A 17,151-nucleotide genomic window follows, 5' to 3' on the forward strand; every position below is an offset into this window, starting at 1 on the left:
GGTTATTAAGACCCGTTTCAATGGAAAAGAACTTGATACTGAAAAGTTAAAGATGGAAGAACGGGACTGATCAATTAATGAAGGTAAAATCCAGAACGTGCTTTTATACTCTTGAGATCTGTGGACTTTGTGATAGTTCTAATCACAGCCTAAACCAGCAGCCTTCAGTCTATAGCAAAACTCCCAGTGGGCATCGAGGACAGGTGAGGTATATAATATGTTGTGAAAGATGTTGTGGAAGGTTCAGGTGTTCTAGGACAGGAGGTTAGTTGCTGTTATTTTGCCGTAGTTCGGCCTCCGTGATGCGCAGCTCGAGGAGGCAATTCAGCCACTTTAAAACCTCGGCGGCCAACTGCTGCAGTTGGCATCGACATGCATATTTCTTCTGAGTCATAACTCGATCAGGCAAGAGCACATATAAAAATACATCATAAATGTATTTTTATACTGTATTTCGTATGACTTTTAAGAATTTCAGTCCCTGATGTGTTTCTGGAAATCGGTGTACAAAATAATCTCCTTATGATCCTGAGAATCGTCACGTTTCTAAGTTTTCTTCAATTGAATAATTGAAGTTGTCAGCTCATCCATGGATGAACCGAACAAGGAATTTAACTTACTTTAATGATATCCGTTGTCAAAATATTAAGAAGGCTTTTAAAGAAGTTCTAATCTACAGTGTAGCTCACAATATTCCTGATTTCATCTAAGTAACCCACAGTAGTCGTAACATCGTCGAAAAAATATTTCTCCGATTTTGCAAGGAAGTTTTTACACTTGTTTGAGACTGATTTTTACTTTCTCTCCAACAAGTTTATGCACTTCATTGTTGATGGAAACACCTTTTTCTAATGAAGTTCTGACGTAGAGTGCATTTAACTCACGATTAATCAGCATTTTCCACTACTTCTGTTGTTTTTGTGTCCAGACAGCCATGAAGCATGTCCAATACCAGCTGGAATTATTCTACTTTGAAGTTTTTTTTAGCATTTGACAAACAACTGGTTTTTGTTTCCAGCTTCTTCTACCCAGTTTATTACAACCATTTAGCCCTCTGATGACACTACGCAGCTTGGTTTGTTTTCTTCCAATCAGTTAATGGAAACGAGCCTCATCTGCTTTTTTGTTTTGGATTTTTGCATATTCAGTTTACTTCAAATTTGCTCAATGGTTCATCTGGAAACTTGACTGTTTTTGGGCTTAAAGCAAACAATGATTTGTCTTGCTCATAAAAAAACCTGTTTTCCATCACAGCAGCATGTTTTCAGTGTTGCTGTGCTCCAATCTCACCACTGAAGTGACGAATCAGGATGGTCAAATGACGTCTTAGATCTACGTCCAGTGGAGACTTTATAGTAATCTGACTGTGCTCGTAATCTTGAACTCAGATGACACTTTAGACATTACAAAGACTGAACAGGTTGGGAATTAAGGCAGTAATGGATTGAAATGATTAACTGTTAAATCAGAATGCACTTGCTGTGATGTCTGCTGAGCCACCGCAGGAGGTTTGGTTGCAACACGTTATTTTACTGCTGCTGCTGCGTGTTATTTCTTGTCGATGTGGAATTTTATTGGACCGAACTCTTTCCGAGGAATTGGATTTGCCGGATGAGTTGCATGTCTGAATCTGCAGGAGGGAATGAGGATGTCGGTCACACCACGATATGTGCACACTGCGGTGAACTGATGAGACAAGCCTCTTTAATTGTTGTGTTAATTGATGTGTAACGAGGCACTGAAGTATGAAGGTGTTTTTGGTTGCTGAATGTGATGAAGACCAAACTTTATGAGTAATGAAGAAAGAGCAGCTGTAATTGATATTTTATGATTGCAAAGTGATTGTTAATGTGAACATTGTGTGTACAAGATAATCTGTTGGGATAAACCTCCATTATCGAAGAAATCTGCAGCTTATTCTCAACTTTTCAGAGCTTAATAGTGAGATTCAGCTCATTCCTTAGTTGGTCAACCTCAAAATTAACTGTTTTTTCCACTTTTACAGCTCTCTCTAGACCCTCTTAAACCTTCTTTTTGTTTTCGTGTTTCATGTCTAATGCTTGCTTTTACTGAAAAAGTCCCGCAAGCTAATAACATTTCAGTATCACTTTTTCAATACAGAACAAATCAAAGCTTCATGTAGTCACATTAAGAGATTAATGAAGCAGCAGTGTTACATATTCCATGTCTGAAAAGTGACTTTCAGTGCAAAAGCTCTAGACACATAGCCAGTTAGCAGCTAGCAGTGGATATATTTCTTTGAAGATTTGGTAGAGACCAAAAAAAAGAGCTAAAAGAGAGAGATTATTGGTCCTACATTCCCCAGATAGCCTCATAATGAAGAATAAGCAGCTGTCTGCAAAAAAATTCACCATGTGAATTTGAAGGTGATGACACTCTGTGTTTGTAGATACAGCTTGTTTCTGCTGCCCTCAAGTGGCCAAAAAGTCAGTTTAATGGCGTTTAATTGACCATATAGTTACAGATTGCATACTGATTATTTGAATCTGGTAACAGGAAAATTGCAGTTCTTTTATTTTTATCAAATTGGTAAAGTTTTTGTTAAAATTTTAAAAAATAAAACGATAACTTAGAAGCAGTATTTATACCTCGTCACCATCAACAGCAGTTAGTCGAGACTTTATGGCCCAATCCCAGTCTCCACATTCACTGACTTTTCGGCACATTACACTAAGTGTCTGAAGATTCTCAGTTTCTCTTTACAACAACATATCTGCGGACTTTCCCACCATGTTATTGTGAAATGTACAAAAACTAGATGTGGAGAAAATGTGCTGGAACTGTGGGTAATGGATGACATCTGGCTGTTTGCTGCTGTGGTTATTTATTGCATGTTTGTCACTGTAGCATGGGATTTACGGATATTCACGGCTTTGTTGTCCTTTTGGTAGTTTGCAGAGAATGTCAGGATGTCTCCCAGTTCAGTCCAAGTCATTTAATAGTTAGCATATCCCGATACTCAGTGCCCGGTCTGATACATTTTCCTAGATAATGAACACTTGAAGTGCACCAAAGTTATTAAAACCAATCCAAATGTGTATGCTTGACTGAATCGTTCTAAATGCATTGAGAGAAAAAAAAATACGTTTCTGCCCCCAAGTTGTTCCTTAATGTTAAGTAGATGGTCAGAAAGTTCTGGTAGGAAACTGATGGAGAAAACGTACTCTATTCCATTTATCCAACAGCATCTGAGCCGTTTAGCTTCATATCTGAACGGCCATTTTTCTGTAAAGTTGCATTCATACTAGGTTTTTATCTTAGTTTCAACACGGCACAAGTCTGAGCTATGTCCTGTAGCATTAGAATAGAATAGAAATACTTTATTAATCCATTCATCCATAATCTGTACATGCTTCATCCTCATTAGCATCACGGCTAATGACTTAGGGCAAAGGCAAGTCTTCAGTCTATCACAGGGCTACATACAGAGACAGTCACACTCGCATTCACACCTAACGACAATTTAGAATCACCAATTAACCTCAGCATGCTTTTGGACTGTGGGAAGAAGTCGGAGAAAACCCAAGCATGCACAGGGAGAACATGCAAACTCCATGCAGAAAGGTCCCAGAAAGGCCGGGACGCAAACAGGGATCTTCTTGCTGCAAGGCGACAGTGCTAACCACCATCCACTGTACAGCCCCTACGTGATATCACAAAATGTTAATTATCTGTAGTACTTGGTTGTTCCTTCAGGTGGAGCCTTTGTGTTTGATTCTATAGCAACCAAAGGAGGCGTCACTCAGGCAACAGGCAGTGAGTGTTGGCAAGAGGAGAGCATTGTGGGAGTTCAGATGGCAACGGGCACCATGACAAAGACTTCTATGGTGTTTAATGACCTCCGACCAGATCTTAAACTATTGTTCAAAAGTTTGGGGTCACTTTGAAATGTCCTTATTTTTGAAAGAAAATATTTTTTTTTCAATGAAGATAACATTTAATGAATCATAAATCCAGTCTAGACATTGTTAATGTGGTAAATGACTATTCTAGCTGGAAACGGCTGATTTTTAATGGAATATCTCCATAGGGGTACAGAGGAACATTTCCAGCAACCATCACTCCTGTGTTCTAATGCTACATTGTGTTAGCTAATGGTGTTGAAAGGCTCATTGATGATTAGAAAACCCTTGTGCAGTTATGTTAGCACATGGGTAAAAGTGTGAGTTTTCATGGGAAATATGAAATTATCTGAGTGATCCCAAACTTTTGAACGGTAGTGTATATCTTTGCTGCCACTTACTGATTTAGGAGATCATTCAGTATTTGCATCCTGAACGTCCTGCCACAGATTCTGCTGAGATGGGGATTGGGACTGACCTCTGTTCCTGTAAACGTGGTCTCATTTGGACATTTTTAGGAAATTTCTTCAAATATGGCTCAACATTCACTTCAGAAATTAATGGTTGAAGGTCCCTGTGACTCCACAAAACATGTTTTTGTCCTTAACTTAAGAATTTTTGCTGTAATTATGGCAACATTTTTGCACAGTTAGGATAAAATGAAGAAGTAATGAGCTTTTAGATCTGAAGAACAGCCCCAGACAGACATGAATGTAACCTGTAACAGATCACATGGTGAGAATTCTACTTTGAAGTCACCTGTGCTGAATAAAGTTTGTGTTCGGGTGGATACAGTTTGGTTTTATTTTTTTAGATTTTAGTTGTGTTTAGATGAAGTTCTTGCGTCGATGCTTTGAGTCTCAGCGTCAGCTCTGACGTCTGAAGCAAAACGGATCAAAGAGGCGAGTTGAAGGATGCCGGTCGCTCAAACCTTCGGAGAAAATACTTGTAGGAAATGTTTTTGGTTCAGGCCTTTGTTCCTGCAGCTCCCTGCGGTGTCTTATTTTTCTTTTTACCCATTTTTGTTTCATGGCAGTGCTTTCACGTCGCAGCATGTTATCAAGGATGTGATCTTAAAAGGCCAAAGCAATCTCAGAAACAAAGAGCGCCTCCACACTGAGTAGATGCATCGAAAGGAAAGACCTTTATTACCTTCTTTTTGTTGCCTTCTGTTCATGATGTGTTTTAAACGCAGATTGTTGTTTGATATTTAGCCGTCTTTTCCCTTTAGTCTACGCAGCCTCCAGATTTTCTTTTGAAATGGAGCTTCGAGGGATTCGACTCCTCTGTTCCTCCTTGACCCATTAGTTTCCTGCTGCTCTGTATTCACCTGGTGTTTGTGTTCGGTGGAAACATCTTGTGTGTCGACTCCGCCGCCTCCTCTTCCTCTTGAATACTGATGTGCTTTTATTCTCTCGGGGCTGTTATGATGAAAAACAATAGCAGATGTTCGGCATTCCCAGGGGGCAGATTTCAGTCTCTTATTCAACACGATGAGACAATTTCATGCTGAATTTGCCTTTGCTTTCGGCACTGTGCCTCTGTAACTTTGTCACTTTCTGAAAGCTGTAAATGAACACATGCGGAGTCGAACCTGGCTGCTATTTGTTTTGTTCGCCTTGAGTGAACTTTTCAGTGTGCACTTTAAAGCGAACTCCGGTTTAATTGGACTGAGAGCTGGACAGGAGGGATATTTTTTTTCCTTTTCTGACAGCTCCAGCATTTAAATGACCAAGAAAGTTTTAATATTAGTCATGGCTTGTTGCATTTTCACCATGATTCACCTGAACCTTCTTTTTTTCCCCCCTTTTCCCACTTTGTCTTGCAGCTGGTTGAGTCCTGAGCTGCTCCATTCCCACCGAGGCGACGGATTGGAGCTCGTGGTGGGTGAACAAACGGAGGGCAGGGCTCGGATGCTAAGAGGGGGGAATTCCTTCATGAGTTAATTTTGCGGTGCTGTTGGGCTCTTTTACTTTTCAGCACATTTCTATTCCCTGTAGATTTTGACAGGAATGAACAAAGCCATCTTTTTGTCCTCATGTTTCCCCTTCTAATAAACCGCTTGCTTTTCTACAGTCATCATATTTTGTGCTTTTTGTGTTTCGTGCGACTCTCAAACTCTAAAATCCACATTTTTAGCAACTGAAGATGTGCTCAAGGGACATACTGCTGCAAGAAATATTATTTTCTGGCTTCAGATCTCTTATTTTGATAGGTTGTATTGACATAATGTTGTAGCAACTCAATGTTGTGTTTTTTGGACAATTTCAGATAAGAAGAAAACTGCTTGTGCATGATATTGATCAGAAAAAACAAACTGACAGAAGTGCCTAAAATGTAGACCAGCGATAAGATTAAAATACAATAATTTTCCGAAATAAACTTAAACTAAAATAAGACTAGGCAAAATCAATTACAGGGGGTCCTAGATTTACATCGGAGTTCCGTTCCTATAGGTTAACGTAAGTCGATTTTCACCGTAAGTCGGAACTTGGGCAAAAACGTAAACAAAGCCGTTACCTGTATCACAATATCTCCTTTACATACTTGACACAGAAGGAACTTTTAAAAAAAACAAACATTTGGCAACTTGTTCATAATTCTAGTCATCAAATGGTTTCAAATTAAATAAATTCATACAAATATACTCTATTTTTCAAATCTTCTTGTTTGAAATGAAGTAAATCTGTGAAGTTTCTCCTTAATTTTTATTATTTTAAAACTCTAGGAGGCCCAGTTTGAACCTTTTTGAAGTGTTTTTGCTGCAGTAAAATGACACAAATGAAGAGATTTTTTTTAACATGTTTATGGTAAGAAATGCCAATAAGAAAGATTATGTTGGTTTTCAGGGTTTGTTTTGTGCTTTAATCGATAGGGACAGTGGAGACAGTCAGGGAGTACAAGAAGAAAGAGTAGGGACGTCGGCTAGAAGGATCCTAAACACAACAGGTTGGATTCTTTGGTAAAAAGGTGAGTTTTCTTCCAACGAGGCAGTTACATGTTCCTTATATAAGACAGGCTGGTTTATCAGACAGTGAAAGCAGGACATGAGTGTTGTAATAATTGAACGTTTCAAGGCAGAAAACCTGGATGGAGACAGGTTTTTGTGCAAAACAGTGACGCTACTGTCTTCTGTGCTGCATGCATAATGGACTTAATGGACCCTTTGAGACAACAGAAGCCCAACTGACCCAGTTTTCTTTTCCTCGAGCCCTCATGCTGGTTAATATCGGCGTATTTATAAGAGAAAAATGAGCACAGGATGTTATAAAAGTTTAGTTTAATAGGTATGTTTTGTAAAAAGTGACATTAACTGGTACAGTTGGGTTCTTTTGGTAAAAATGTGTTTGTTTATTTAACAGGAACATCAACTAATATGGCCATGATACTGATTTCATCTGAGGCATAAAATAAATTAGTAAGCTCAAAAAATTCACTTAACTTCAGTGCAGTCCTGACTGTTTAGTGCTGGTATAAAATACTTGTTTTGTAATAAAAGCTTGAAGAAAAGCAGGAACTAGCGTAACTATACATCATATTAATAAGAAAATGAACACATAACTGTAAAAAAGATTTTGGCATGAATAAAAGCTAAAATGTAAAACCTGTTTTATAGAAAGTGATACAAGAGAGTGGGTTAGTTGAGCTGCCCCTTGTTTCTGGAAAACCATGGAAGAAATTGTGACCAAATATTTTTGAAGAGGTATCCATTAGACTCTCTGTGAAGAGAAGGAAAAGATCAGCACATTTTAGTTAACTAAAAGTCACTGTAAAAGCAGTAAATGATTTATTCAGGGTCATTTCTGAAATTCTTTGAGGCTGAAAGATAAGCGACGGTTTTGGAAACGTAACTGCTTAATTTGCTGCTATCGTAGCAACTTCCTGGAAGCTTCTAGAGAAAACATTTCCTGCTTTTATGTTGTGGGAAAAACAGCCAGAGTGATAAGATGAGAATGTGTGATTCCATTTAAACAAGTTGCGGTCTGACCGGTTTCTGGTCTTTCTGCTCATTAATCTGATAAACGTTTCCCTTAAATCTCCCCTTACGTAGTTTTAACAATAAAATATGAGGTTTGGATTCACAGCAGAATGTTTGGAGGTAAATTCTGAACATTTCCCAACTTTCTGCAGTATTTTTGTAAATGGACATAGTTTGCTTCTTTAATTTATCCTTTTGTTTTTATTATTTTTATGGACAAAAGCCTCAGTTCAAAGTCATCAACACATCTTCTTCCAACAACTTTTATCCAATTACAGATTCTTTAAAATATATCACAATATATCACAATGAATAATTGTGGGCATTACAATTTAAAAAGAAATCATAGAAATAGTTGAAATTAATCATTAATGTCTTAAACATGATAACTTAGTGTTCTTTTTATTCAGTTATTTGTTTCATTTCCAGCCAGAAGAACTTTGTTGGTCAAATAAATGTCTCTGTAATATAAAGATGTGACAATTTTATCAATAATTATTTAGTAAAAGTTACATAAAAGCTGCAGTTTCACAAAGCTTTGACAGTTTCAAGAGTATAAATAATTGTAGACATTACAGTTTTAATTTAAAAAAAATCAGAGAAATAGTTAAAATTCATCATTAATGTCTTGAATATGACGTAGTGTTTTTTTCTCACTTTTTTAAATGTTATTTACAGCCAGAAGAAATCTGTAACTCAAATAAATGTCTCTGTAATTTAAAATGTGACAGTTTTACCAATAATTCAGTAAAACTTTTTTTAACCAAATTAAATATGATTATTGAATAACCTATTTTAAAAATATAAGAAAAACTATTCAAGTCAGTCCAAGATTTTGTTGTTTTATCTCAAGGTCATATTTTTTTATAAATAATTGTAGAGTAGATAAAGTGACAGAAACAGTTAAAATTCATAAATAATATCTTCAATATGATGTCTTAAATTCTTTTTATTCACTTGTTTTTGTTTTGTTTTTTTAATTTCCAGCCAGATGAACTTTTTTTTTGGTCCACTAAGTTCCTAAGTTTTATCGGTAATAATCCGGTAAATGTCACCGGTCCCGTCCTGCCTCTGTGTCCTGTAAACACTGGCAGTAAACCGGTTCCTGCGGGGAGGGCTTTCCGTGTCGCCGACGGCCTGACGTCACCGGCAGGGCTTTCCTCCATGACGTCAGAGGGCGGCAGCCACGGAGCTCGAGGCGACGCGGAGCGGCTGCGGAGATCGTCCAGAGTTTGGCCGCTGCTCTCCCGGTGCGCACCAACAGTAAGAAGGCCGACACCCGCAAGGACACACCGCCGAGCCCGCAGAGCAGGGAGGCGGACACGGCCACGGAGGCAGCGCCGCGGACACCCACGCAGCTTCCAGCACGGAGCGGAGAGACGCGGGGAGCCGCCTGGACCGCAGCCGGAGCGGCAGCCGCATCTCCCAGCCTTCTGTGGAGGAAACCCGGAGCTGAGCGGTGAGTGGAGCTCTGCTGCGTGTTGGTCTGGATGTCGGGGTGGAAATAACCTGGATGGAGCTCAAAACAAAGGCAGGGTGGATGTTTTTACCTCCAACATGACTGTCTTCTGCCAAACACCTCCCAGATTATCATGTCAGGGAGGAAACATGCGAACATGTAGGTTGTTGCACACAGAGAGGACATAGCTCCTCTGAAAATAAACCTTTAAACGATTCATCCGGGCTGTGTGAGAGTTAAAATCCCTCTAAAACACATTCCTGGCTGCTCTGCCACTCCCCAGCTCTGAGGACAGGCTGTATTTTCCAGGAAAAAAATACATTAAACATGAAGGTAGAAAGAAAGCTGTGGACAGATGAGATATTAGGATGAAAGAGGAGCCACTGATCCACACCAGAGCAGGAATATTTTGCTTTTACTTCAGTTTGAGGACAGATTCTGTTATTATATGGGGATATTTTCCATCGTGTCGTTGTAGAAAAGACAAAATCTAAGTTTTACATGAATAAAAATGCTTGAATTTTGTTAAAATGCTCAAACCAGAAGCAGCCAGAACTTGTTCAGGTTGTAGATTTTGCTGGTAAAAGCCTAATAAGGAGCTCTTAGAACATAATGAGCTGCTATTCTCCAGATCTCTGTAAATAATGTTTAAAGTCTTACAGAAAAGCTCTTTAATCACCACGTAGGTCGAGAGAGTGACGTCTGAAGTGGAAGATTTGTTTAGACTGAACACTTGACAGGTGTGTGTTTATCTTTTTATCTGCTATCTAGATTTGATTTGACAATGAGCTGCACAGAGAACCAGGAAGAAGGGTTTTACTTATCAAAATGAAATATCTGATAGCGTATTATCTAGTAAACCTCACCCATTCATTAAAACAAACACTGAATTCTACTTTTTCTATGACGTTTTGATACAGACACTTGATAAATCTGCATGTCTAAGTGCTGTATTTAAATATATTTTCTAATGTCAGGTGTTAAATCCCTTAAAAATTATATTATAATCTGTAAAAATATCAGGAAAACAATAGAAGTAAGTCCAAGATTTCATTGTTTTAACCTTAACGAGTTTTTTTTTGTATATTTTAGGAATATATTTGATTAATTTAGTCAATAAACCAATCAAAGTAGCTAATTATCAACTGAAATTATATAAAAACACATAATAATCTGTAGAAATAATAGGAAAACAATGGCAGTAAGCACAAGATTTCATTGTTTATGTGTATTTTATAAATATATATGATTAATTTAGTCAGTAAACCAAATAAAGTCGCCAACTGTCAACTGAAGTTATATATAATTATAGAGGTTTGATGAAAAAATGTACTACAGATAGCTGAGCTGTGTTTATCTAGAAACATTTGCCCAGCAGTCAAACAACTATAATTCTATTTTATAGTAATTTAATATAGATTAGTAGCAGAAAATACCAGTCAGAACAATATTCATGTATAAACGAAAGAACTGGGTAAACATACAACGTATAGGAGCAGCAGAATCACAGGTTTTGGAGCAATTATGGTTTGAAATAAGGTGTTTTTAATTGTTTTTAAATTAAATTTGACCTCCAGGAGCTTTGGTTTCAGGAATGTCAGGCAACCAAGCTGGGATTAATTATCTACATCTTTTAAAAGATTAAAAAGTATAAATATGGTGCAAAAATGTGCTGATAAAATGTACGTCACAATTCGCCTTTATTGTTAGCCTACATTTAGGGGAAAAAGAATATCTGGATCTCAAAATTTAAATTCTGTGCCACAAACGAAAAATTGAATATTTGATGATAACCCCGTTGATTTTGTCAAATTGTGTCGTCTTGCTGACTTTTTTAGCAGCTGATTTAGAAACCGAACTGCATGTTTAACACAGTTTGTCCACTAGAGGGCGCGGGCAAGTTTATTCAGTTTCTTGAACACAATTTTTAATATCTAAATTTAAATGATTGCAGTCAAAATGTTTGTGTTTATGATAAAATCTGAATATTTTTTTACACTTTAAAATTTCAGTGTTGGCTGTAAGAACTACCATATGGATGGAAATTTAATGTAAATTCACATTGATTTATTCTCCGACAAAAATTCAGTTTTTTTGTATGAGTCAACTAATGTGATTTTTTTTCAGTGCTGATAGCGATTATTAGTCAAGAAAAAAGCTGATATCCGATAGTTGGAACTAATGTAATTAGTAGAAATTAAAATGTTTACGTCAGAAACAACAAAAACTTAATCAAAAAGGTTTGTCTTCCTTAAGGTTTTTTTCACTGTTTAATTTAAAAGAGGCTTTTCAGCTTTTATTCATCAGCATTGATTGGCGGTAGGTAGGTCCTCGGTTTACGACATCCTCAACTTACGTCGTTTCACCGTTACATTGGAACTGATGACGGGCTGGTCCTCGGTTTAACGTACGATGTTTTTCCGTTAGAAGTGGCATGGCTCAGTGGGTAGAGTGGCCGTCTTGTAACTGGAAGGTTGCTGGTTCGATCCTTGGCCCATTGAGCTCATTTCGAGGTGTCCCTGAGCAAGACACCGAACCCCTAGTTGCTCCTGGTGGGTCGTGGTTAGTGCCTTGCATGGCAGCTTCTGCCATCAGTGTGTGAATGGGTGATTGTGATGTATCATGTAAAGTGCTTTGGAAAAAAGCGCTATATAAATACCATTTAGGTCAGAACTGGTTCAGTGGAACTAGCTGACAAGCGGAGTGGACGAATATGTTGTCACGTCACGCTATAAGATGGCTTTATTTAGATTTTCACCCATATTTTCCTACCAAGTTGTGTTTCAGTGTGAGCTAATGACTGTTTTCATTGCTGTAGTTGTACAAATATGTAAACTGATTGATGCCATGATGCACGCAACGACTTTGTTTACGTTTTCACCGGAGTTCCGACTTACCATAAAAATCGACTTACGTCACACCGTAGGAATGGAATTCCGACATAAGTGTGTGTGTGTGTGTGTGTGTGTGTGTGTGTGTGTGTGTGTGTGTGTGTGTATGTATATACACAAACACACACACACACACACACACACACACACACACACACACATATATATATATATATATATATATATATATATATATATATATATATATATATATACAGCGCCTTCCATAATTGTTGGCATCCCGGTTAAGATGTGTTCTTTGTGTTGTTTAGCTTGTAATAAATTCAATTTTTTTCTAAATAATATAGGACCACAATGAAAAAAAGAGGAAAATCCAACCTTTAATTCAAGTGCATTTATTCAGTGGGGAAAAAAATTACACATTATGAAATAATTCTTTTACATCGAATCATGTGTGCCACAATTATTTGCACCCCTGATGTTAAGACTTTTTACAAGCCCCTTCTACCAACAAAACAGCACCTAATCTTCTCCTATAATACATTTTTTAACAATTTTCAGTGTGAGAGTATGCTTCTGCAACAAAAATTAAATTTATTTTAAGGCTTTCAACTCATCTTAACCGGGGTGCCAATAATTATGGAGGGCGCTGTATCTATGTATATATATATGTGTGTGTCTGTGTGTGTGTGTATACACTGCTCAAAAAAATTGAAGGAACACTTTGAAAACACATCATATTTCAATGCGGGGGATAAACAAACTGGATATTTACATTGATATGGACTGGATAATGTGTTCGGAATGAAAAGATGCCAGATTGTTTGATGGGAATGAAAATTATCAACCCCCCCAGGAGGGCTAAATTCAAGACACCCCTAAATCAAAGTGAAAAACTGATGTGGCAGGCTAGTCCATGTTGCTGAAATTCCTTGGCAGCAACTCAAAATGGTATTCAGTAGTTTGTATGTCCTCCATGTGCTTGTATGCATGACTGATGATGCCGGGAAAAGCTCTGAATGAGACGACAGATGGTGTCCTGGGGTATCTCCTCCCAGAACTGGACCAGGGCATCACTGAGCTCCTGGACAGTCTGAGGAGCAACCTGATGGTGTCGGATGGAACAAAACATAATGTTCCAAAGGTGTTCTATTGGATTCAGGTCAGGTGAGCATGGGGGCCAGCTAATGGTATCAGTTCCTTCATCCTCCAGGAACTGCATGAGTTCTCTTACCACATAAGACTGGGCATTGCCGTGCACCAGAAGGAATCCAGGACCACTGCACCAATGTAGGGTCTGACAATGGGTCAAAGCATTTCATCCTGATACCTAATGGCAGTCAGAATGCCATTGTCCAGCCTGTAGAGGTCCGTATGTCCCTCCATGGATATGCCTCCCCACACCATCACTGACCCACCACCAAACCAGTCATGCTGAACAATGTTACAGGCAGCATAATGTTCTCCATGGCTTCTCCAGACCCTTTCATGTCTGTCACATGTGCTCATGGTGAACCTGCTCTCATCTGTGAAAAGCACAGGGCACCAGTGGTGGACTTGCAAATTCCTGTGTTGCCAGCCGAGCTCCACAGTGCCAGTCAGCGAGCACAGCGGGCACTATAGGACGTCAGGCCCTCAGACTACCCTCATTGAATCTCTTTCTGATTGTTCGATCAGAGACATTCACACCAGTGGTCTGCTGGAGCTCATTTTGTAGAGCTTTTTCAGTGCTCATCCTGTTCTTCCTTGCACAAAGGAGCAGATATCTGTCCTGCTGATGGGTTGAGGACCTTCTACGGTCCTGTCCAGCTCTCTTAGACTAACTGCCTGTCTCCTGGAATCTACTCTATGCGCTTGAGAATGTGCTGGGAGACACAGCAAACCTTCTGGCAATGGCACGCATTGATGTGCCATCCTGGAGGAGTTGGACTGTCTGTGGAACCTCTGTAGGGTCCAGGTATTGCCTCATGCTACCAGAAATGACACTTACCCTAGCCAAATGCAAAACTAGTGAAAAACAGTCAGAAAACATTAGGAAGGAAAAAATGTGAGTGGCCTTCACCTGTAAACTCATTCCTGTTTTGGGGGTTGTCTCATTGTTATCCCTCTAGTGCGTCTGTTGTTAATTTTATGAACACCAAAGCAGCTGAAACTGACTGAAAACCCCCTCTTTTACTTACTTGACCAGATCAGTGTCCCACATATTTGACTGATTTAATGCAATACTTAGATTAAAAAGTGTTCCTTTAATTTTTTTGAGCAGTGTATTTACTTCTGAGCAGCCCTGAAAAACTGCTTTATGGGTCTCAAAGTATTGGTTTCATTGAGGTAAAATGGTAAAAAATCTAAGCTAAAAATTGAGATCTTTATTGAAAATCACTCGCTCCTGCATGTTTTACTTAAAAATGTGACAAAGATTTGCAGTCTTAAAATTCAGTAAAAATCAAAAAAATCGGTGCAAGCAGGACACCGTTTATGACCATGCTGTGACCAACGGTCCTGTGACCAAAATTCAGTGCACATAAAACCACAAGGATGGAAACAGATTTAAAATGCAAGTTGCAAGATATCTACAGTATGTAGAGACACCATTTTTATCCAGTATTGGTAACACTTCTGGGATCCTGGGAAAATATTGTACATTTCGATTCCACTTTTTGTCAAATCAACTTTTGTTTTGTCTATCTTATGATTTGCGGCATAACGGTATGATGCAACACAAAAGACATTCCTAAATTCTCTCTACTTCTAATCATGGTTCTTCTGTGTCCATAGAGGTGCAGGACTTGGTAATGGAGTAAAAAAATTAGCCTACAGTGAGGAAAAAATGTGACAGGAGCAACAACAGAGATGAGACTGCATCATACGTGAAATAGTGTATTTAATTTATCAATAACTGGACGATATTTAACAATTTTGGTCGAAGTAATCGGCCAAGTTGATAATCATTCTATCCGTTGCACCTTTTACGTCAAGAAGGACATTTGAACTGTAAATTTAGGTAGTGTCTACAGATACGGACCCGTATCCGTAGCCCACAGGCTACGGGTACGGGTACTTTCCATCTGCCAGACAGATACGGACCCGTACGCAAGTCTCGCGAGTCAAGAAGCTGCTAACCACTGCAAACTGTTGAAAGGTAAGCAAAGGTTAAGGTTAGGGTTAGTGTTAGGGTCAGGTTTAGGGTCCGTACCTGCAATACCGATGCTACGGGTCTGTACCGCTAGCGTCTACCGGGAGTCACGTGACCAGATCTCGCGTATCTGATTGGCAAATGGCAAGTGCCGTATCCGTAGTCCACAGGCTACGGGTACGGGTCCATACCTCTAGCAACAACCGTAAATTTATGCAGAGAAAGAAAACAAACTGGTGCATTAAATTCACCAGAAAGCAGAAAATGAAGTGTATGATTTTACCGCCCACTGCGTCTTCCAAATGTTTAAATTTAGTCCACATTCTCGCTGCACATCGAGCTCACGTGAAGCAGCTCAGCAGAGGTTGTTTCAGGACAGAGGCAGCTCTTTGGGCTGTCTGAAAAACAAATCAATTACAGCGCAAAAATCATGATTATGTTTAATGGTCCTGAGATGACAAAATCATTTCTGTAATTTAAGAGCTTCTTCTGCACAACCCGGATGATGTGTTGTTATGATTTTATTAGAAGCTGACCAGGCTGCATTGTGAAAACAACAACGTGAGGTTGTTGTTCTCTTAGTCTGTGTGTTTTAGACCATTACCTCATCCAGAGGGGCTTTGGGTTCCCGTGTCGTTACCAGGATCAGGTTACCGACAATAGCTGGGAATTACACGCTCGGCTGTCAGATGTACTTGCATTGTGCCGCCGTTTCCTCCCAGAAACCCGAACCCACGTCGCTCACTTCACTGCCGCCGCTGGGAGGAGGTGTAAAGGAGCTCGGAGGTTTGCTCTTTGCAGGCCTGACATTAAACATTCAACAACTCAGCAGTGTTTCTCCTGAGCGCTCCTCTAATTATAGCCGCCTGGTTCTCCACCTTCCTCTGGACTCTTTATATCTGCATGTGTGTGGGAGAGAGGTGTTAATGAGAATCAGTGGGAGATGGAGAAAACTCAAACTCTCCATTTGTGTTCCCATCGACCTCCCACTGCATGCATGCCTTAATGTAATGTTTAAATTTTTCCAGATAGATAGACATGTAGCTGTTAGTCATGAAGAGCCAGTTTGTGGTTGTTTTTTTTGAGCCGCGCTCACTCATTAGTAATTTCTGATAAATTACTGGTGTTACTCATCAAACCTAGAAGTAGAAACTGGAGCTGAAATCAGTCAGTCAACTCGAGGTTTGGAAATCTGATGAACAAAATAGTGCAAAACAAGAAAAGCGCTGAGAGACCACAGTACTGCGCCAAGGCTGCTCAGTCGTTTTATGATTTCTGACACATGAAATCTCTAAAAAAAAACTGTCGTCTGCAGTGGCTGATTTGTAGTAGGATCAGAATCATGTGATCATCAGCAGGCAGCTGATGTAGTGTTCACTTGTTGTCATGGTTACAGTGATGCCATGCCGCTTTCTCACAATGATGCAGAAATCTTTAACAAATCTGTTGATCCAGACTGTAAGCTGCATCACTGCCAAAATCTAATCACTTGGTCCTTTTGCTATTTCTGACCTTTCCTGAAAATTTCATCCAAATCCGCTGGTCTGTTTTAGAGTAATGTTGCAAACAGACAGACGGACAGACAAACCAACGTCGATCATCTCTGTGTTTCTTGGTGGAGTAATAGCACCAGTTCCAGCTTCTGAAATGCGTAACAATGGCTTCTTTTTGTTTTTTCCTGAGTTAAGTCAATATCTTTAAGTTTTGCATTGTTTTGTCAGGACAGAACAAGAAGTTTGAAGGCATAAATTGGGAATATTTCAAAGAATCATGATGCTGCCACCGTGTGCTTCACATCATGATGCTGCCACCACCGTGCTTCACATCACGATGCTGCCACCACCGTGCTTCACATCACGATGCTG

General features: G+C 39.2%; 2 protein-coding genes across 4 annotated transcripts in view; both read left to right on the forward strand.

Moving 5' to 3' along the window:
* ak2 (adenylate kinase 2) overlaps positions 1-5,942 on the forward strand; it is a 79,155-nt gene extending 73,213 nt beyond the window's left edge. For both annotated transcript variants that reach the window (XM_051955631.1, XM_022220655.2), the window contains exon 7: positions 5,692-5,942. In XM_051955631.1, coding sequence (XP_051811591.1) covers positions 5,692-5,699 — 8 coding nt within the window. In that variant the 3' untranslated portion in view covers positions 5,700-5,942. The remainder of the gene's footprint in view (positions 1-5,691) is intronic.
* rnf19b (ring finger protein 19B) overlaps positions 1-17,151 on the forward strand; it is a 127,268-nt gene that overhangs the window by 41,993 nt on the left and 68,124 nt on the right. Inside the window, exon 1 of one of the 2 annotated variants that reach the window (XM_022220652.2) lies at positions 8,992-9,301. The exons of the other annotated variant lie outside the window; for it this stretch is intronic. The gene's annotated coding sequence lies outside the window, so the exon portion shown is untranslated. Of the gene's footprint in view, positions 1-8,991; positions 9,302-17,151 lie in introns of those variants that run through there. 2 annotated transcript variants of the gene reach the window in all.

This window comes from Acanthochromis polyacanthus, chromosome 11 (genome assembly GCF_021347895.1).
Source record: "Acanthochromis polyacanthus isolate Apoly-LR-REF ecotype Palm Island chromosome 11, KAUST_Apoly_ChrSc, whole genome shotgun sequence".
Classification (NCBI taxonomy): Eukaryota; Metazoa; Chordata; class Actinopteri; family Pomacentridae; genus Acanthochromis; species Acanthochromis polyacanthus.